Raw genomic sequence first — 20,732 nt, 5'->3', positions numbered from 1 at the left:
AACCCACTGAGCCATCCAGGCGCCCTAATAAATAAAATCTTTAAAAAGAAAAAAAAAAAAAGAGCACTAATCCCATTCATGAGGGTTCCACCATTGTGACCTAAGCACCTCTCAAAAGACCCATCTTTTAATACTGTCACAGTGGGTAGTAGGACTTCAACATAGGAACTTGGGGAGGACACATTCAGGCCATAGCAATTGTTTAAGAGTGCATAGTTTAATTTCTGCATGTTTGTCCACTTTGCCTTATTAATTTTTAACTACCTCCTGTTGTGGTCAAGGAAGTTGCTTTGTATATCTGTTAAATCTATTGATACTTGTTTTATGGGCTAATAAATAAATCCATCATGAAAAATTTGCTGAGTACAATTGAGAAGAATGTGTATTTTGCAGTTTGGAGGTGGAATATTGTTATTTGTCTTAGATATAGCTGGTTTGTTACGTTGTTCGATTCCTTTATTCCTTTATATATCACTGGTGTTGTTGTATCTTTTTCCTATGAATACTTTATTAGTATATAATAACCTTGTCATTTGTAACCTTTCAGATTTAAAGTCTGTTTTGTCTGATATTAATATTGGAGGCACCACAGCTCTGTTCTGATTACTATTTGCATAAAAGAGCTTTTCCACTCTGTCTTTTAACAGATTTATGTCTTTGGATCTACTGTGACTCACTTGTAGACAGCATTTGCTTGGATCATTTTTAAGTCCATTCTGCCAATCTTTTATTGGAGAATTTAATCCACTTACATTAAAAGTAATTACAGGAAAGGAGGAATTCCTGCCTTTTTGCTCTTGATTTTCTGTATGTCTTACAGCTTTTTGAGTCCTCATTTCCTCCATTGGTGTCTGAGGAAGCCTGGGTGACAACAAAAGGGAACTTTGTAAGGTGGGCGTTAGTCCCTCTGCAGATGAACTTGGTAATAAGGGAGATAAAGAGACATTCTAGGCTGAAGGAACAGCATGCCAAAGGGAATATTTTTTGTTCAAAGAGGCATAAGAGGACCTGTGTCGTTGCCAAAAGAAACCTTAATCTTCTGAGACACAATATTGTCATGGGGCCAGTTACTGGGTGTTCAAATCTAGCCTATGTTGTTGAGATGTGTGACTCTGGGAAGCTTGCTAGAACTGAGTCTCAGAGTGCTGACAACTCCAGGGAAATGACAAGGTGACATTCACCTTGTAGTCAGCGGGAGGATTAATAAAAGTTAGAAAAACACACCAAGCATCGCATATGTGCCAAGCACTCTGTTGTTTGCTTTATGAATATTTTCTTTTTAATTCTCACAACCACCTAGAAAAACAAGAATTAATTTTATTTTGATGTAGAAATCAAAGCTTGAGAGATAAAGGGACTTCCCCCCGCTTATATAGGCATACCTCATTTTCTTGTACTTCACTTTATTGTGATTTGCATTTTTTACAAAGTGATGAAGGTTTGTGGCAATGTTGCATCAAACAAATCTGTTGACATTGTGTTTCCAATAGCATTTGCTTGTTTTGTGTCTCTGTCACATTCTGGTAATTCTTAAAATATTAAAACCTTTTCTTTATTATTATATTTGTTGTGGTGATCTGTGATCAGTGATCTTTTTGATGTCACGGTTTCATTGTGTGGGATGCCAGGAACTGCACTCGTATAAGACCATGAACTTAATAGTGTGTTCAGACTGTTCCACTAACCTCCCATTCCCCCATCTCTCTCTTCTCCTCAGGCCTCCTTATTTCCTGAGACACAACGTTGAAACTAGGCCAGATGATAACCCTACAATGGCCTATCTATAAGTGTTCAAGCAAAAGGAAGAGTCACACATCTCTCACTTTAAATCAAAAGCTAGAAATGATTCAGCTTAGCGAGCAAGGCATTCAAAAGCCAAAAGAGGCTGAAAGCTAGGCCTCTTGCACCAGACAGCCAAGTTGTGAAGGCAAAGACAAAGTTCTTGAGGAAAATTAAAAGTGCTACTCCAGTGAACACACAAATGTGTGAACACCAGCCACGACATTCCCATAAACCAAAGCCTAATCCAGAGCAAGGCCCTAACTCTTCAGTTCAAGGTAGGCTGCCAGAGGTGAGGAAGCTGCAGAAGAGAAGCTGGAAACTAGCAGAGGTTGATTCATGCAGTTTAAGAAGCCATCTCTCGAACGGAAAAATACAAGGTAAAGCCGAGAGTGCTGATGATAGGAGCTGCGGCACGTTCTCCGGAAGATCTAACTAAAACAATTCATTGTAGGTGGCTACACTAAACAACAGATTTTCAATGTAGATGAAACACCTTCCATTGGGAAAGTTGTCATCTAGGACTTTCATAGCTAGAGAGAAGCCAGTGCCTGGCTTAAAGCCTCAAAGTACGTGCCAACTCTGCTTAGGGGCAAACGGAGCTGATGACTTTAAGTGGAGACCAGTGTCCACTGACCATTCTGAAAACCCAAGGACCCTTAAGAATTATGCTAATTCTGTTCTGCCTGTGCTCTGTGAATGAAAGAACAGAGCCTGGATGACAACACATCTGCTTACAGCTTGGCTTATTGAATGTTTTAGGCCCACTGTTAAGACCTAGTGCTCAGAAAAAAAAAAGATTCTTTTCTAAAATATATAGTCTAATTGACAATGCTGGTCATCTGAGAGCTCCGGTAGAGAAATATACAATGAGATTAATGTTTTAATGACTGCTAACAGATCAATTTTGCAGCCCATGAATCAAGAAGTAACTTTGCCTTTCAAGTCTTTTTGAGAAAACCATTTTATAAGGCTATAGCTGCCATAGATAGTGATTCCTCTGATGGATCTGGGCAAAATCAATAAAAATCTGGAAAGAATTCATCCTTCTAGATGCCGTCCATGATTCATGGAAAGAGGTCAAATTATCAACATGAACAGGAGTTTGGAAAAAGTTGATCCAACTTTGAGGGATTTAAGACTTGAGTAGAGGAAATTACTGCAGATGTGGCAGAAAGAGCAAGAGAACTCGAATTACAAGCGGAGGCTGAGGATGTGACTGAATTGCTGCGATCTCATTTAGCCGAAGGGATGAGGAGCTGCTCTTTACAGATGAGCAAAGAACATGGATTCTTAAAATGGGGTCTACTCCTGGGGGAGATGGTGAAGATTGCTGAAATGACAGCAGAGCACTTAGAATGTTACCTAAGTTAGTTGATAAAGTAGCAACAAAGTTTAGGAAGATTGACCCCAGTTTTTAAATGGGTAAAATGCTATCAAATGGCACTTCATGACAGAGAAATCATTCTTGAAAGGAAAAGTCAACCGATGCAGCAAACTTCATTGCTGTCTTATTTTAAGAAACTGCCACAGCCACCCCAGCCTTCAGCAACTGCCACCCTGATCAGTCAGCAGCCATCAACAAAAGACCCCCTCCTCCACCAGCAAAAAGATTATGACTTACAGAAGCTCAGATTATATTGAGCAATAAAGTATTTTTCAATTAAGGTATGTACTTTTGTATAAACATAAGGAAAAAATCCACTGGACTCACTTCATTGCAACACTCATTTATTACAGTGTTTAGTACAGTGTTCTGTAACCAAACCTGTGTTCTCTTTCTCAAGTAGGACTGTGTAGAAGGCAGCTGCCAGTCTCAACAGGCTGATTCAGCCCCAGGAATGTGGGTGCAGAACTGGAGACATTTAGTTGTTTGAATGCTGCATCTAAAACCCTTAGCTGAAAGTTCAGGTTACAGCACACAGTTGAGGGGCACGGCCAACCCTGAGGCTCAGCTGCTGCCGCTAACAATATTGCTTACAATTGCAGTCCTCTTCCTATTCGCCTTTAATGCCAGAGCTCTTACTTTTGCGACTCTGAAGGCACACAGCCTTGTCATTCTTTCGTCAGTGGCTTCTTCATCAGCAATTTCTCCCCCAACACAACTACTTAAAATCCTATTTAAGGTGTCTGACTTCCCTTTGATGCCCAGCACAGAGATAGACTCCTAGGAAGTGCCCAGTGGTGCGTGCCTTGGTTCTTTCGGGATCTGTACCAGTGACTGCACAATAGGTTCTAATCACATCTGACTAACCCAAACTAATGAAGCTACTCTCACTTTACAGGCATCGATGACCTTCAATAACTTGGTCTTAACTTGACCGCGAGGGCAGCTGCACTCAGCACAGAAGACTTGTACTGAGAGGTGGTACGGAAGGCTGTTTTTGGGCTTCGGATTTCACTGGGTAAAGCCTCACCTCTCCTCCATGATGCCTCCTTCATTCTGCCTTTTCTCCAAAACACATCTTTAGAGCACCCTTCCTCCTTCCTGCAGCCCAGGTGGGTTTTCTCATCTTCTCCTATCTGGCGCTCTTTGTGTCTCCTTGGAATATATGGAGAAATAAATATACTTCCCCTGAAAATGGCTCAAACGCCAAAGGAGGACTTGTTGGAAGAAAATAGGTGTGTCTTGTAAGAACCTCCAAAAAGTGAAACGGTAAGTAGATAAGAGGTGATTAGGAAGACTCACTAGATGTAACAGACCAGAATAATGAAGCAGCCATGTGAAGATGATGATAATGATGAAATTAATAGCTAATACTCACTGAATGCTTTGAGGTGTCAGGCACTATAAACATTTTATACCAATTAACTCATTTAGCTTCATAATAATCCTGTGAGGTGTTAGAGTAGATGGTGAAGTAATTTGTCCAAAGTCATATAGAGACAGTATACATGCAACTTGGATTTATATCCAGGTAACATGACTTCTGGGCATATACTCTTCACACACACACATATGCACACCCATATGCACACAGACACACAGAGTCAAGCTCTTGAAGGGTAGAGTGTGTCTTATTCATCTGACTCACAGTAGATGCTCAAGAAGTGGTTAACAGAAGTGACTGAGTATGATTCTCCATCAGTGACATTGTAACATGATCTTAGCCCAACCTTCCAATAAGGTAACATACTCTTACTGCTCTAAGTCCTTCACTATATTTAACCTTGGCTTTCTTTTCCTAGTTCAGTATCATTGTAAAATGTTACCATGTGCATGCTCATGCTTAATTGACAAAGTATGAATATTTGGATGAATCCTCTCATAACAGACTAACAAAATAACCTAAAACTATGCTTAGTGGAAGCAGATAAAACCTAGGGGTTGAAGTAATTCTTGGTCTTTATGGTACCAGTGCTTGGAAGAGCAGGGGAAGCACAGAGTGGGAGAAACAGAAAGCTTGCCATTACCCTATAACTGGATATATTCAGTGGCCAATCTGTCCATAATCACAATGGTTCTTAATCCTTGTTTGGTACCATTCTGTGCTTCCTTGGTCTCTCAAAGATCCTTCAACATTCCTTAGAATCTCATAAATAAAATTAAATCAAAGGAAAGATAAATCTCTTTTTAAAAAATCACCACCCCATTCCAAACTATTTCCACCTCTTGGTTTTCAGTTAAGGTAGCTCACGTACTAGAGCAGAATATTTTGTCTTAAGTTGGAAACCTTATCACTCATTCCACATCAGAATTATGTCAGTGATACAATACTCCTTTTTAAAATAATTTACTTATATCAGATGCCATAGAAAACATAACCTGAAATATAAGCGGTATAAGTGTCTGGACTGTTATTTTCAGATTTATTTCCAAGTGTCTGGACTGTTCTGACGATTACTACATATCACCTGTCTAGTCACAAGACAGGAAACCACGGGGCCAGTCAGACTATTTATGTAAAAGTATTTGAGCCAGCATCTGTACATACCATGAGTATCTCTCAGTGTTTGGTAGAGAAAATAAAAACTGTCTTATTTCAAGAAGACTTACAAGTAAATGTTTTCAAAACTGATAGGCAGGCTGGAGGAAAAGTAATGGGGACAGCTCTGGACTATTAATTTCAATGTAAACGCTCATAACTATGACCTAGCATGGAGTAAGGACTGTTGCTGTTACCAGTAATGCTGCCAGCAGTGATAGCGCAGTGTCACGGGATCTGACACTAGACACTGGATCGTGGCGTCTAGATGCAGCAAACGTGAGGGAACAGGCTTGTGTACTTGGCGTAGAGTGACTCCCAGAGTACGTGGCCCACACACAGCTATGCAGTTAGTGCTCACCCCTTAGTATTCGGATTGCAAACCATATCCACCATTAAGCTTGCTCTGATCTCTCCTGCTAGTTTGTTGTTTCTTGGTTATGTTCTCACTGCACTTGTAAAAATTAAAATGTGTGAAACTGACACCAAAATAATGATATTCTTAGCACAGAGATCAGGCCATTTTTCTCCAGCTTAGCTAGTCTCCCCCAAAAGCTATAGTAAGGCTTAATTCTTCAAAAGGGAAGTCGAAAATCTGGTAAGAAATACCAGTGTCACAGTGAAAGAGTTCATTATATACAAACTGATTTTATTAGAGACCAAAAACTTTATTCACACCAACTTTTGCTTCTTCTGCAGCTTTAATTTTTAACTTTAAAACATTTTCTGGATCCACTGGGTGACTATCTTCACATGCCCATTAGCTAAAGAAACTTCTGTGTAGGACTTGAGTAAAATGGCATGCTACTGCTGTAAGAAAGGCATATTCATTTATAATCTACTTGTTTGCTCTCCTGTAGAACTGCTTACAAACAGCATCATTGCAAAGAAAGATTTACACAGAATTCCTACATCCGTCAGGCTGTTCTCGGGTTAATCTTCTGATGTCTAGCAAGGTAAGAACTCATAGTGGACAGTTTGCTACATTCCTCATACAAGCTCTCTCCAGTGTGCATTGATACAGAATAAGGGATACACCTTAACAGAAGGATTTCCCACCATTTTTATATTCCTATTCCTTTCCTCTTGTGTATACTCAGTAAGAAATTCATATTCCCTAATGTCTTCCCCATGTTACATATATACGTTTTTTTCCAGTGTGGACTTACGTCCATTAAGGGATTAATACTGTCTAAGGGCTTTCTCACATTTATTGCCTATGAATTACTGCCTTCATAGTCAATAAATGGTCTCTCCACAGTGTGAGGTGTGGACAGTAGGCTTGTTCCCCTGCTAAAGGCCTTCCCATATTCACTACATTCATGAGACTTTTTTTCCCAGTAAAAATTTTCAGGAAAGATCTATGGCTAAAGCATATTATGACAAATATTCTGTTCCTATAGTTTCTCTCTCATGTGATTTCTCACATGTATAATCATTCATATGGCCTAAAGGCTTTTCTACACTTATTGCACTACTGGGTTTCTCTCCATTATGTATTCTCTGATGGGCAGTAAGATTTGAGCCTTTGCTAAAAGCTTTCCCACACTCGTTACATTTATATGGCTTTTCTCCAGTATGAATTCTCTGATGTACAGTAAGGTTCGAACTACAGCTGAAGGTCTTCCCACATTTAATACATTCATAGGGCTTCTCTCCAGTATGAATTCTGTGATGCTGAAGCAGGGACGACCTGTGACTGAAGGCTTTCCCACATATATTGCATTCATAAGGTTTCAATCTGGTGTGATTTCTTAAATGCATATTCAGTGATTCTGGCTGGTTGAAGGACTTCCTGCATTTCTGACATTCAAAAGGCTTTTCTTCATTATGAATACTCTGATGCTGAATAAGAAATGACAGGCTGCTGAAGACTTTCAGACATTTACTGCATTCGAATTGTTTCTCTATAGTGTGGATTCTTTGATGTCGAGTAAGGTGGGAGCTACAGCAAAAGGCTTTTCCACATTCACTGCATTCATAAGGTTTCTCTCCAGTGTGAGTTTTCTGATGGTGAATGAGAGATGACCTATGAATGAAGGCTTTCTCACATATTCGACACTCATAGAGTTTTTCTTGAGTATGAATTCTCAGATGTTCAATAAGATGTGAAACACGACTAAACGACTTTCCACAGTTCATACATTCATATGGCTTCTCTCCAGTGTGAGTACGCTGATGATTAGTAAGTGAAGACACATGGCTAAAGGCCTTCCCACACTCAATACATTTGTAAGGTTTCTCTCCACTGTGACTTATCTGATGTCGAGTTAGGGATGAGCCATGGCTAAAAGTCTTCCCACATTCATGACATTCATATGGTTTCTCTCCTGTATGAATTCGCCAGTGGCGATTAAGGATTGATTGTTTGCCAAAGGCTTTCCCACATTCATTGCATGTATAGATTTTCTCTCTATTAGAAGTCTGATTAAGGGTAAGAGATTTGCTCTGGCTGAAGGCTGACACACTTCCTTTAGAATCCAAAAGTTTCTTCCCACCATTGATCTCCTCATTTTTTATAACAGATTCTTTTGGCAAGCTCTTCTTACATATATCATGTTTACGTGATTTCCCTTCAGCAGAAATTCTCTGTGGTTCAGAAAGAATAGACTTTAAAGAGAAGATGCTGCTCAATGTATTGTAATTGTAAACATTTTCCCCAGCAGGACCTTCTCTAAAGGTGAGGGTCACTGGTCTGAAATGTTCTACCTGGTTTTCATGCTTCTCTTCCGTCTTCTCTATATATTCCCAGTCCTTGTTAAAATTGGAAAATTCATGACTGTGTTTTATCATTTTTTCTATTATTTCCATTTGGGGTGAATCTTCATCATAAATATCCTCCTTTGTTACTAATTCCTTGTTTTCCCATCTTGATTCCCAATCTGAAATATATCAAGAAAGCAAAACACTTTTTCTGTACTTCTTGAAAAGAAACTACTATGGTAGGAATAAGAGATAAGGAACAGAGCACATCTCTACCCCCAGAAAGCACAGGACTGAATTCTCATTCAGTGATTTCTGAACGAAGTTCAAATGGAGCAGAGACTAGAGCTAGCTTGCAAAGATGGAAATGGAGTGTAATAAGGGAAATCAGTTAAAAACAGGCAATCAGGGGGTGCCTGGGTGGCTCAGTGGGTTAAGCCGCTGCCTTCGGCTCAGGTCATGATCTCGGGGTCCTGAGATCAAGTCCCACATTGGGCTCTCTGCTCAGCAGGAAGCCTGCTTCCCTCTCTCTCTCTCTCTCTGCCTGCCTCTCTGCCTGCTTGTGATCTCTCTCCATCAAATAAATAAATAAAATCTTTAAAATAAAAAAAAAAACAGGCAATCAGTATGTGGAATAAAAGTGAAATTGTCAGGAAAAAATGCACAAAGTCTTCTGGATTCCAAGCCAACATTCTATTTTGTACCTACATTTTTGTGAAAGACCACATTTTGTCTCACAGCCTTGGTTCTCCAACTTTCAGTTAATCTCAACTTGCTGTCAGATTAGTATGCTTAAAATGCATAATTTATAGTAGTACATTAAAAAGTTAATAGTGGGGCGCCTGGGTGCCTCAGTGGGTTAAAGCCTCTGCCTTCGGCTCAGGTAATGATCCCAGCGTCCTGGGATCGAGCCCTGCATCGGGCTCTCTGCCTGCCTCTCTGCCTCCTTGTGATCTCGGTCAAATAAATAAATAAATCCTTTAAAAAAACAAAAGGTTAATAATGAACAAAATCATTAAGATTTAGGCTTTAAGATCTGTATGATATCATGTTACTGGACACTAGAAAATATTGTTCCTAGAAACCTTTTTATACATTCTTTACTTCCTCTAACAGTTGCGTTCACATTTGACCTTTGAAGCTCAGCATTATGGGCAAAGTGATTTCCCATCCTACTGACAACCTTTCTTCACCAAAAACCAGTGGTATATTTTTCCGTAGGTGGTCTTAAAGAGAACTTGCTTTATTTTTTTTTTAAATAAAATAACAATTTGAATTATTATGATGGCAAAACCTTCACTTTTGATTAGATAACTTAATACAGAAAGATAATTTGGGATGGAAGAATGACTGTTTTAAAATCTAAGCTAAAAATGAATGAATGGATAAATAAATAAATAAAATCTAAGCTAAGGATCCCTCAATTTGTTATCATTGGGATCTCTGAAGACAGTATCCTTAAAATACCCTAAATGCCTCCAACTTTCTATAAGCATGTTTAACAAAGACCTCTTTTGCCTGATTCTCCATGACTTATCTAGAAACATACCTTTTTTCTCCACCATCCAAGGTTCTTTCCCATCCTCCAGTAAGGTGATCACATATGGCTTAGGTATGGAAAGACCTGCTTATAGGAAAAATATAGAACCTGTTTAAACTGTGGTTTTTATGGATAAAAGGAACCAAAGGCAGTTTTGAAGGATGGTCATTGAAAGGGGAAGATAAACTTCATGGAGGGCACAACAGAGCCTTACACCTCTTCGGGAACATGAAACAAAATCTCAGCCATTTACTTAGGAGAATCCCCAGCAATTCTGGGGTGAAGAATTGTGAAAAACTAGGGTGAAGAGGGAGATGTGCTTACCTAGAGAAACCAGGTTCTCATAATTCTGGACCATCACATCCTTGTATAAATCCCTCTGAGCAGAATCTAGCCATCCCCACTCTTCATACGAGAAGTCTATGGCCACATCACTAAATGTCACCTGAAATAGCAAACGTATTTAGGCTCAGTCATAGCCAAGGCCACTTCCCTCACTGGTAAAGGGGTAAAATTACCCTGGCTGTAGAAAAAAGGGAACAAGATTTAGTTGTGGCAATGACTAGGAATCTGATCTAACTTAAATAGTAATTATATAATTATATGTTTGGCATTGTTTTACAGTAAGAGTAAGAGATGAAGGTGTGCCTGGGTGGCTCAGTCGTTAAGCGTCTGCCTTCAGCTCAGGTCATGATCCCAGGGTCCTGATCAAGCCCTATATCAGGCTCCCTGCTCAGCGGGAGGCCTGCTTCTCCCCCTCTCACTCCCTCTGCTTATAGTCCCTCTCTCGCTGTCTTTCTGGCAAATAAATAAAATCTTAAAAAAAAAAAAAAGATATATATAAGAGCTTTGCTTCAGGAGAGTTTAATTCTTGTCAAATGGAAAAGAATTCTAAAATTGTTTTAAATCAGCATTCAACATTTGACAGCATATAGTCAAGTGCTTAGTTATGTTTTTTGTTGCTTACTTGATAGGTAAATAAAAATGATCCACGAAGGTTTAAAAAATCCAATAAATTCAGAAAAAGACTTCCTTGAAAGATAGAAATATACATAACTAATTTATAAACAAAAACCATTTATAGTATATAATTAAGCCCTGTTATTGATAATCTATAATTAAAATAATTTGACACCGCTGGGCAAGAAGACTAAAGAATAGTTTATGCCATAGGCAGTTCATGAATTGGACTGTAAATAAGGGCAAAGAATTAGAGGACACATTTCAAGGAAAATATTCTAAGGAAACAGTATTCACTCATGATACTTTTTAAAGGAGCAGAACTTTAGAAAAAGCTCAAATGTTTAGTGATAGTTTGTTAGTCAAATTAGAGCAAAAAATGAAGGCATTTTGGGCCACCTGGGTGGCTCAGTGGGTTAAAGCCTCTGCCTTCGGCTCAGGTCATGATCTCGGGTTCCTGGGATTAAGCCCCCCATCGGGCTCTCTGCTCAGCAGCGAGCCTGCTTCCCTGCCTGCTGCTCTGCCTACTTGTGATCTCTGTGTCAAATACATAAATTATGCATTTAAAATGACATTCCTACTACTTTCACTGGTGAAATGGACATGGTTTGGCTGTGACAAAGTTTTCATTTTAAGAGTGGCTGATTCAATATTCTATTTGGATATTTTGCATGTATGTTCATTAGTGATACTGGTCTTTGGTTTTAAAGAGGTAACTTACCTTTGTCAGGTATTGGGGAAATAGTTAAAAATCACATCTGCCAAGCAAAAAATCCTCTCCACAATTCAGAAAACAACAGTTTTACTCCTGAATAAGCATCACAGCAGACTATAACACACTTCATAGGCAATCACCAATGAGATTGCAAGGACAGAAAAAAATCTCACTCTGTAATAAAGTTAGGCATGTATAATCTATAACATAGATGTTTTCAAAATAAATAATTTGTCCTCAATTTGGCAGCATCATTTGCATCATAGTTCATCCTAAATTCACCTGGTAATTGGAGTGGCCAACTGTGTTAATTGCTTTTACCCCAAGAAAAATAAAACTTCCCCTAGCTTTATGACAGCAGGTAGTTAGAACTTGGATCCAGGAGCCTAAGCTAAACACCCACACAGACAGGGAGATAGAGGTACATTTTCCTTCATGTTCTCATTTCAAAGAGATGGCTGCAAGGCCTTAAGAAAGGCTTTACTGGAGCACCTGGGTGGCTTTTGTCAGTTAAGCATCTGCCTTTGGCTCAGGTCATGATCCCAGAGCACTGGGATGGAGCCCCATGTCGGGCTCCCTGCTTGGTGAGGAGCCTGTTTCGCCCTCTCCCACTGCTGCTCCCGCTGGTTGTGCTCTCTCAAAGGAAGGAAGGAAAGAAAAAGGGAAGACTTTACTGACTTGAAAAATTGATAGAGGCTTATTTAGCTTTGAAAAAGATTCACAGGCATCTCAAAGGGACAGGGAAAGGACTTAAAATTACAGGTTTTTCTCAAAGGAAATACTCTATAAAAGGGAGGAGGGAAGGATCTCTTTCCCTTTTGGAACCAGGGAAAATTCCTTTTTCATTTATATTTATTCTTACCCAGGTATTAGGGTTATGCTAGCCTTATATGAATCAAAAACTTTCCCATCTTTTCCTACTTTCCACAGTGTTTTGGGGTTGTTTTGTTTTTTTGTTTTTTAGATTTTATTTTTTTGACAGAGGTCACAGTAGGCAGAGAGGCAGGGGCGATGCAGGGGAAACAGGCTCTCTGTGATGTGAGGCTCCATCCCAGAACCCTGGGATCATGACCTGAGCTGAAAGCAGAGGCTTTAACCCACTGAGCCACCCAGGCACCCCTCCACAATGGTTTTAAATGATTGGCTCTTACAAACCCCACTTGATAAACCAAATTTAAAAATCAATACCAGGGGCACCTAGGTTACTCAGTCAATCTAGCATTCAAAAATTTCAACTCAGGACATGATCTTAGGATGGTGAGACTGAAAACCCCATGTCAGGCTCCATGCTTAGTGGTGAGTCTGCTTGGGATTCTCTCTCTCTCTCTCTCCCTTTGCCCCCTCTCCGCACCCACACACTCTTTCTAAAATAAATACATAAATCTTACAAAAAATCAATACTAAATTAATGCACAGATACTTGTGTTTTATTCCACTAATGCAAAGATATTCCTTTTTTTTTTTTTTTTTTAAGATTTTACTTATTTATTTGAGAGAGAGCATGAGAGGGGAGAAGGTCAGAGGGAGAAGCAGACTCCCTATGGAGCAGGGAGCCCGACACAGAACTCAATCCTGGGACTCCAGGATCATAATCTGAGCGGAAGGCACTCACTTAATTAACTGAGCCACCCAGGCACCCAAGATATTTCATATTTTAAGTTTTGAACACACATTAATGAACGTCATTGTATTAAGTCTACAAAAGAAAACTCACATAATCTTATTAACAGATACCCTTTGTTCTTTCTTTCCTTCTTTCTTTTTTAAGATTTTATTTATTTGACAGAGATCACAAGCCCGCAGAGAGGCAGGCAGAGAGAGAGGAGGAAGCAGGTTCCCCACTGAGCTGAGAGCCTGATTTGGGGCTCGATCCCAGGACTCCGGGATCATGACCTGAGCCGAAGGCAGAGGCTTTAACCCACTGAGCCACCCAGGCACCCCTGTTCTTTATTTAGATGAGGGTTTCACAACCTTGGCACTACTGATATTTTAAGCTGGATAATTCTTTGTCGTGGGAGCTGTCCTGTGCATTGCAGACTAGTAAGTAGCATCCCTAGCCTCTACCCATTAGATACTAGTAGTAATTCCTCTCTGCCCCCTTAGAATTATTCTTAGAAAATGAATTGTACACCGTAAGGGGTGATTGTGGAAGCAAGTGTCAGCAGTTCCCCAGTCTCAGGCTACTGAACGCTAATGAACAGGATCCCATGATCCCCTGGGGCAGGCACAGGTTTAGAGCTATGGAAGAACATAGCCCTCAGCCGCCTTCCTGCACCTGGCGATTGCTAGCAGAAAACATCCTGCTTCTCCCTTATCCCATGACTGCCTCCCTGCGTGTTGGCCCGTAGGGGAGGATGCAAGCCTGCTTTATGGCTTCAAGATAGTTGCCATCCCTCTGTACTCCTCTCCCACCCTTTGATGCACTTGTCCTTGCTTTTCTGATAAAAAATAAATAAATAAAAGCTCTGTGCAGAATTCAGCTGCACATAGCTATTGTCTCCCTTGCAGAGGCAGTCCTAAACGGCCACTCAGATCGGTGTCTGAGAACTTTATTTTAGTGCATGATGACACCCCCCCCAGGCTCTGACAACCAAAAATGTCTCCAGACATTATCAAATGTCCCTATGAATAGGGCTAAGGGGGACAAAGTCACCCCTGTTTGAGAACCACCACTTTAGAAAATGTCTACAGTTCCCTGAAAGTCTCTGTCTGCCCTGTGTACCTGTGCTCAAGGTGTTCCTCAGTTTGGTGTAACTTCACTTACCTCTGCCTCCCTGGTCCCATGGGCCACCAAAACCAGTCCCAGCCCTGCTTCCCCAGGAATCCTTCAACGTTCTCTCCCACTTCAACTGCCTGAGCAGCCTAGGATGTTCAGTCATCTTTGTCCCTCTTAGCACTGAGGATTTTGTTCCAGCGCCCATCTTAATGTTTTCTACTTTCTTTCTTTCTTTCCTACCAGCTCTGTACTGCTCAATACAGCCATTAGCCACATTTGGCTCTGTAAGTTTAAATTATTAAAAATTAAAAGTTAAGTAAAACTTAAAATTCTGTCTCTGGGTCACTTTAGTCATACTTCAAGCACTCAATAGTTACAGGGGGCTGATGGCTACCGTACTGGACAGTACACAGAACATTTCCACCACTGCAGAAAGTTCTCTTAGTATTAAACTAGATAGCACATGTCACTGTACACTTGGATCCATGTACAGTTCTTCCTAACAGGTACTTCATATGTTTATAAAATGAATCAAGGTGACTCATTCAGTTAAGCATAGAACTCCTCATTTTGGCTCAGATCATGATCTCAGGATCCTGGGATCAAGCCCTGTGTCAGGTTCCATGCTCAATGGGGAGTCTGCTGGAGATTCTCTCTGTCCCTCTACCCCTCCTCTCCACTCTTGCTTGCATGTGCTCTCTTTAAATTAAAATGAATCATGAATGAATAAATGAATCAATGAATGATTTTGGCAATTAGTTCACTTTAGCTTTTACTTTAAAAAAGCAGTTTTTCGGGGGGCCTGGGTGGCTCAGTTAAGTGTCTGCCTTGGACTCAGGTTGTGATCCCAGGGTCCTGGGATTGAGCCCCACATTGGGTTCCCTGCTCAGCAGAGAGTCTGCGGCTCCCCCTTTTTGTACTCTCTGTCTCTCTCTCTGTGTCACATAAATAAATAAAATCTTTTTTTTTTTTTTTAAGTTTTTCAGGGCACGTGGGTGGCTCAGTGGGTTAAGCCTCTGCCTCCGGCTCAGGTCATGATCTCTAATCCTGGGATCGAGCCCCACATCGGGCTCTCTGCTCAGTGGGGAGCCTGCTTCCCCCCCCTCTCTGCCTGGCTCTTTGCCTACTTGTGATCTCTGTCAAATAAGTTTTTTAAATCTTAAAAAAAAAAAAAAAAAAAAAGTTTTTCAATTCTAGTTATCTAATATTCCCATGAAACCAGACTCTGCCCAATGTGCACATATGCCACTAATACCTTCCATGCAGGTTTCACCTGACACTCCATGATTCTACCCTACCATTTCATTTTTTCAAAGCTTATTCACTCAACGGCTATCTACTTAGCCTCTGTTTTGTACCTGATACCACTCTAAGTACTGAAAACAGTCAACGAAAAAACAAAACAAAACAAAAAAATCCCTCCGAGGAGACAAATAATGAGTATATGCATTTAGTAAACAAAGCGTGTATTCTCTAGTGAGTGATAATCCCTATGGAAATCAAGCAGTGAGGAGAAGTAATTATTAGAAAAGCTAACTGAGTGTTCAGGGAAGCTTTACTAGTAAGTAACCACTGAGCAGAGATAGGAAGGAGGTAAGAAGGCAAGCCTGTACATATCTGGGGAAAGAGGATTCCAAGCAGATGGCACAGCAATTTCCAAGGCCTGGAAGCTGTAGCCAGTGGCTAGAGCTCACAGGGAACAAGGAGACAAGAGAAGTAAGATGAGATCAAAGGGATAAAAGCCTAAGTGCACAAAGCTTTTTTTTTTTTTTTTTAAGATTTTATTTATTTGAGAGAGATCACAAGTAGGCAGAGAGGCAGGCAGAGAGAGAGAGGAGGAAGCAGGCTCCCTGCCAAGCAGAGAGCCTGATGCGGGGTCTCGATCCCAGGACCCTGGGATCATGACCTGAGCCAAAGGCAAAGGCTTTAACCCACTAAGCCACCCAGGCGCCCCAGTGCACAAAGCTTTTTAAGTCACTGTAGTACTCTGGCATCTGAGTTAGGGTCACTTTTAGAGTTTTAAGCTGAGCAATGACAGGATGGTAGCAGTGGTGGTGGGTGTGATGTGTAACCATTGGTCAGGGTCTGTGGATATCCTGTGTGTGTTTTAGATCCAACTAGACTGTCTGAAGGTCAGTTATAAGAGAAGGGAAAGAATCACGATGACTCCAAACATCTCTTGACTTACAACTGAAAAAGTTTTGCTCAAGACTACAGAGACTTTAAACAAAAATGGTAGAGAAGAGGAGCACTGAGAGAAGAGAGTACTTGGGAGTTCTCTGGGCTCCATTCTTTGCTACAATGAAAGGAAACACAAATCCGGTCCCTAAAAGGACTTTGTTAGTTAGGAGCTCGTAAGCAAAGCAAACACTCAAGAGTTCTGGTAAGATGGTTCAGGAAGATATGCGGACATCACCGACTTACCTGGAACATGACTTGTCAACACAGTCCTCTTTCCAGCCTCCCGTCTTAAAGAAGAGTAGTGTCCTCAGAAAGCAGATCAAGAACACAAAAAAGAAAAAAAAAGAACACAAAAAAGGACCCATGTAAAATGAGGTGTATCTCACAGCACTGTGACACATCTACAAGTAAACACTGGGAATCACTTTCTAGGGCTTCATTCTTTCCCTAAACTAGCAGAGTGTTCCTTGGCATGGGATAGCCATTCCCCAGCTGCTACAGGCATGTAAATCCGCTACTTCGTACTTTTTTTAGACTCACAAAACAACAGTAACAATGTTAAGAACTCATTCAGTCTTCACAACTATGCAAGACATTCACATTATTCCACATTTCTTTTCTAAACGATGAGAAAACAAACCCAGCGATGCTGAACCAAAGCGTTGAAGGCTGCATAAGTGGGAAGCGTCACTTTACCACTGGACTGCCCAAAACCATTGCAAAGGGCGTTTTCTCTCAGTGCGTAGGATGCTCAATCACTCGCCCGTTTCCTTCTTGCAGCACCCCTTGTACAGAGCTGACACGCCCAGAAAGCTAAGGCCCTGCCGGGGCTCACCCAGCAGTGTAGACTCAGCAGCAGGAGGTAGTGGCGTCCGCGTCCGACGCCCGGTCGCACTGCCAGGACCCACACTTGCCTGAGTCCCTGCGGGCCCTCCCTGGCCCCGAAGGCCGGGCCCGGGGATCCAGAGCCCGCACCTCCTTGTACTCGACGCGGAGAGCGGACCACGGCCGCTGCCGTGGAAAGAACTGCACCGCCCGGTGAGGATCCCGCCGCCTGCCTGAGATTACCGCGAGGCGAACGGAGGACGGATCCCACAGCCCACACCGGAACAGCATTTCCCAGCTTCCTCCGCGTCAGCAGCAAGTTACCTGTGACTCGCGCGTTGCCCCATAAAACCACACTTCCCAGAAGGCTGCGCGTTCGCGCGCGCTTTGGGCGCCCCGCGAGAAAGCCGCAGCATGCCACTGCCTGCGCGCTTTGCGGCGGAGCTGCTCCGCTTGAACGCGCACACCAAGTGTCGAGAGGCCAGCGGGACCGCCCTCTGCATGCTTCTGAAGTACAGTGGCGCGCGAAGCACAAAACTCCCCTTCCCAGAAAAGGATGCGGCCGTGGAAAGTCCTGCGGTTCGCGGTTCGGCCCTCGCGACCGCCCTCCTGCCCGGAGGTGGGCAGCCTTGCGGAGAGCTGCGGTCTACAGTGGAAGGTCTCAAGTGAAATCCTGGACTGCTCTGGCCAGCTCGGGTGGGCTCTGAGTGTTTGGCGCTGGCTTGCCCAGGTCTGTGGTTCCTAAAATGCCCTGTGTCCGGGCTGTCATGGCAACAGTTGCCAGCGAACAGACGACACTTGGAAATTTGTGCGGTCGCGTCAGGGCTGTGACACTGACTGCCACTGTCCTGTTTACAGGTCCTCGAAGGACTCAGAAACGGCGGCTTCACGTGAGCGCTTTAAGGAAAAAGGCCTTCAGTCCTGGAACCCATAGAGCTTGACCCACTACTGTCCCCAGAATCGCTGTCCTTGCCCCCCACCCCCAACGCCCGCTGGAGGTAGATGTACGTAGGACAAAGCAGTCTACAGCAGGTATATATTGGGGCTGTTTCCTTTACTTTAAGTTCACTTTTACTTATAACTCTTCATTTTTTATTTTTAGATTTTATTTGTTAGAGGGAGAGAGTACAAGTAGGGAGAGCGGCAGGCAGAAGGAGAAGCAGGCTCGCCACTGAGCAAGGAGCCCCATGCGCTCCATCCAGGGACGCTGGGATCAACACGAAAGCAGATGCTTAACCCACTGCGCTTCCCAGGCGCCCCTGTTCATTTCATTTTAATTATGTTTATTTTTAAATTGTAGTGTGACTATGAATTTTCTTGTATATGTCAAGTACTTAAGTGCGTAAGATTCATTAGACAATGCTTCCAGCTTGGTATAGATCTCGTGGCTGTGGTATTTAATTCCTGTAGCAAGAGTAGTTGGTAAAAACCCTGGCATCAACTAGATTCTCCTCAAGGCTTACACAAGGTAACAAGATTTGCTAGTGCAAAGTATATTCCCCTCCCTGTCTTCATTATACAATAAGTTGTTTTCTAAAATTGTACCAATTTGCACTCTTTCCGTGGTTTATAATTATTTTGGTTGCTAGTTATTACGTCCAGTATTGGATTTTGTGAAATGTTCAAATTTTGCCGATCTGCTAAGTGTGAAATTGTGACTCTATGTGGCTTAGGTTTGCATTTCTTTTATTGTTGATAAGAGAATCTTTTCATGTGTTTGTTGGCTTTAATATTTCCTTCTCTAAGAATTGCATATCTTTTAGTCAATGTTGTTTTAGAGCAAAGGCCTTTTTGATATTAAAATACAAGTTATATAGAAAAATGCAAGATTTTAGGGGCACCCAGGTGGCTGAGTTGGTTAGGTGGCTGCCTTTCAGCTCAGGTCGTGATCCCAGGGTCCTGGATGGAGTCCTGCATCTGGCTCCTTGCCCCACGGAGAGCCCGCTTCTCCCCCTCCCTGCTGCTATACCTACTTGTGCTCTCTACCTCTCTGTCAAATAAGTAAATAAAAATCCTTTTTAAAAAGAGAAAAATGCAAGATTTTAAAGGGGGAGTGCAGAGACCAGGATATTAGATTTTTCCCCCCTTAGAATCCTGCGTTTGGATCCTCAGTTTGGTGTAACTTCACTTACCTCTTCCTGGATTCAGTAACCAAATGTGTTTTCTACAGTTTTTGCATGTTTTAGGGTGTAAAACTCTTCAAATTTTCTCTAGCGAGGGATTTGCTGAGCAACTTGAATCTGTGAAGTGTTATCTTCCTCTACTCAGCAAATTTTCCTTTCCTTTATATATTGCCCTTTTCCCATTCTTTCTTTTTGTGAACACCAGTTGGTAGGTCTTTTATTCTGTCCTTCGTGAGTCTTAAATCCTCCTCTGTAATTTCCATCTTTCAGTGTCTGTATTGCATTCTGGATAGTTTATTCTGCTTTGTCTCCTATTCATAATTCCCTTTCCAGCGAATCCTTTTAAATTTCAATTTGTTAAATACTTTTGGTAATGTGGTAGACACAGTTAACTCATAATATGCATGTGATAATACCAGTAACAAGATTTTATGAATCTCCTTGTAAATTTATTTTTTTAATTCCTAAATTTGCTTTGTTTCCTTTTTTTGGTTGGTTATCTTTGTGTGTCACTTCATCCCTGAAAAGAGACATTATGGGACTTCCCAAGGGTACTTTTTGTTTGAAAGTACCCTTCTTTTCCGGAGATTACAGAACTTCATTTTTGGACAAGTTCTGGGATTACTGCTCGTCTGCAACCACTTAAAACTGTATTTAGACATAAAGTCCCTGCTCTGTCCATCCAGGAAACCTTACATAGAGTTGCTTCATTGTTGCTGCTTTTTCTTATAACCTTCTTGGGAGAGTTATAAAACCTTTTTCATTAGGAGTCCTCAGATTTTTGGCACATAAATTAAGTTCATGGTGGGGTGAGGGGAGTGGCTAACCTCAAAGGACTAGATGGGAAGTGGGTAGAGGTGAGAAGTTTAAATAGAGGGCTAGTCCTTTAGTTTCAATAGCGATTTATGGCCAGCTCTTAAAGAACGTTACTTCAAAGCTGAACTAACAGGTGAGTGTTCCAGAAAGGAGAGAAGCACTCCGATGAGGAGAGAATGAGAGGAGAAATCTAGGGGCAGGTGAAGTGGTAACTTTACAAATGCCATTTTCTTGAAAGTAGAGCCAAAAGAGATCAGTAAGGAGATAGGAAAACACTTTCCATGACATACTGAACCCATTCCTTCCACTAGCCTGAAGCTGCCTTCTTTACTTTTTCTATCAGGCAATGTTTACAGTAAATGATTTTACGGTTGGAATTTTTCTGGTCAGGGGCACATTTCAGAATACAAACTTGGAAGAAGAAAATCCAGTTCATGTTGGTTCTGAA

General features: G+C 41.5%; 1 protein-coding gene and 2 long non-coding RNA genes across 10 annotated transcripts; 2 read left to right on the top strand and 1 right to left on the bottom strand.

The window, feature by feature from the left end:
- Positions 1 to 1,709: 1,709 nt before the first annotated feature.
- LOC309858319 lies at positions 1,710 to 8,613 on the top strand. Of its 3 annotated transcripts, none has more exons than XR_014308147.1 (3): positions 1,710 to 3,447; positions 4,065 to 4,278; positions 6,609 to 8,613. It is a non-coding gene; the product is annotated as an uncharacterized lncRNA (long non-coding RNA). The 3 variants fall into 3 exon arrangements; XR_014308148.1 differs by having other exon boundaries at positions 4,065 to 4,184; positions 6,609 to 6,745; XR_014308149.1 differs by lacking the exon at positions 1,710 to 3,447 and adding an exon at positions 3,565 to 3,622 and having other exon boundaries at positions 4,065 to 4,184; positions 6,609 to 6,745.
- Positions 6,334 to 17,702, bottom strand: LOC309858318 (uncharacterized protein). 6 transcript variants are annotated; one of them, XM_082751001.1, is made up of 5 exons: positions 17,670 to 17,702; positions 16,764 to 16,826; positions 10,273 to 10,393; positions 9,958 to 10,032; positions 6,334 to 8,587 (listed from the first exon to the last, which is right to left on the bottom strand). In XM_082751001.1, exons 2-5 carry the CDS (start codon positions 16,770 to 16,772, stop codon positions 7,083 to 7,085), a joined length of 1,710 nt encoding a protein of 569 aa, XP_082607127.1. In that variant the 5' UTR covers positions 16,773 to 16,826; positions 17,670 to 17,702; the 3' UTR covers positions 6,334 to 7,082. The 6 variants fall into 6 exon arrangements, with proteins under 6 accessions (XP_082607127.1, XP_082607124.1, XP_082607126.1 ...); XM_082750998.1 differs by having other exon boundaries at positions 9,958 to 10,035; positions 17,670 to 17,697; XM_082751000.1 differs by having other exon boundaries at positions 17,435 to 17,682.
- Positions 17,703 to 17,751: 49 nt separating this feature from the next.
- Positions 17,752 to 20,240, top strand: LOC309858320. The gene is made up of 2 exons (XR_014308150.1): positions 17,752 to 18,075; positions 18,204 to 20,240. It is a non-coding gene; the product is annotated as an uncharacterized lncRNA (long non-coding RNA).
- The last annotated feature ends 492 nt before the right edge of the window (positions 20,241 to 20,732 follow it).

This window comes from Mustela nivalis, assembly GCF_964662115.1.
Source record: "Mustela nivalis genome assembly, contig: HAP1_SCAFFOLD_2172, whole genome shotgun sequence".
Classification (NCBI taxonomy): Eukaryota; Metazoa; Chordata; class Mammalia; order Carnivora; family Mustelidae; genus Mustela; species Mustela nivalis.
Note: the sequence above shows the minus strand (reverse complement) of the source record. Positions and strands in the feature narration are given on the sequence as shown.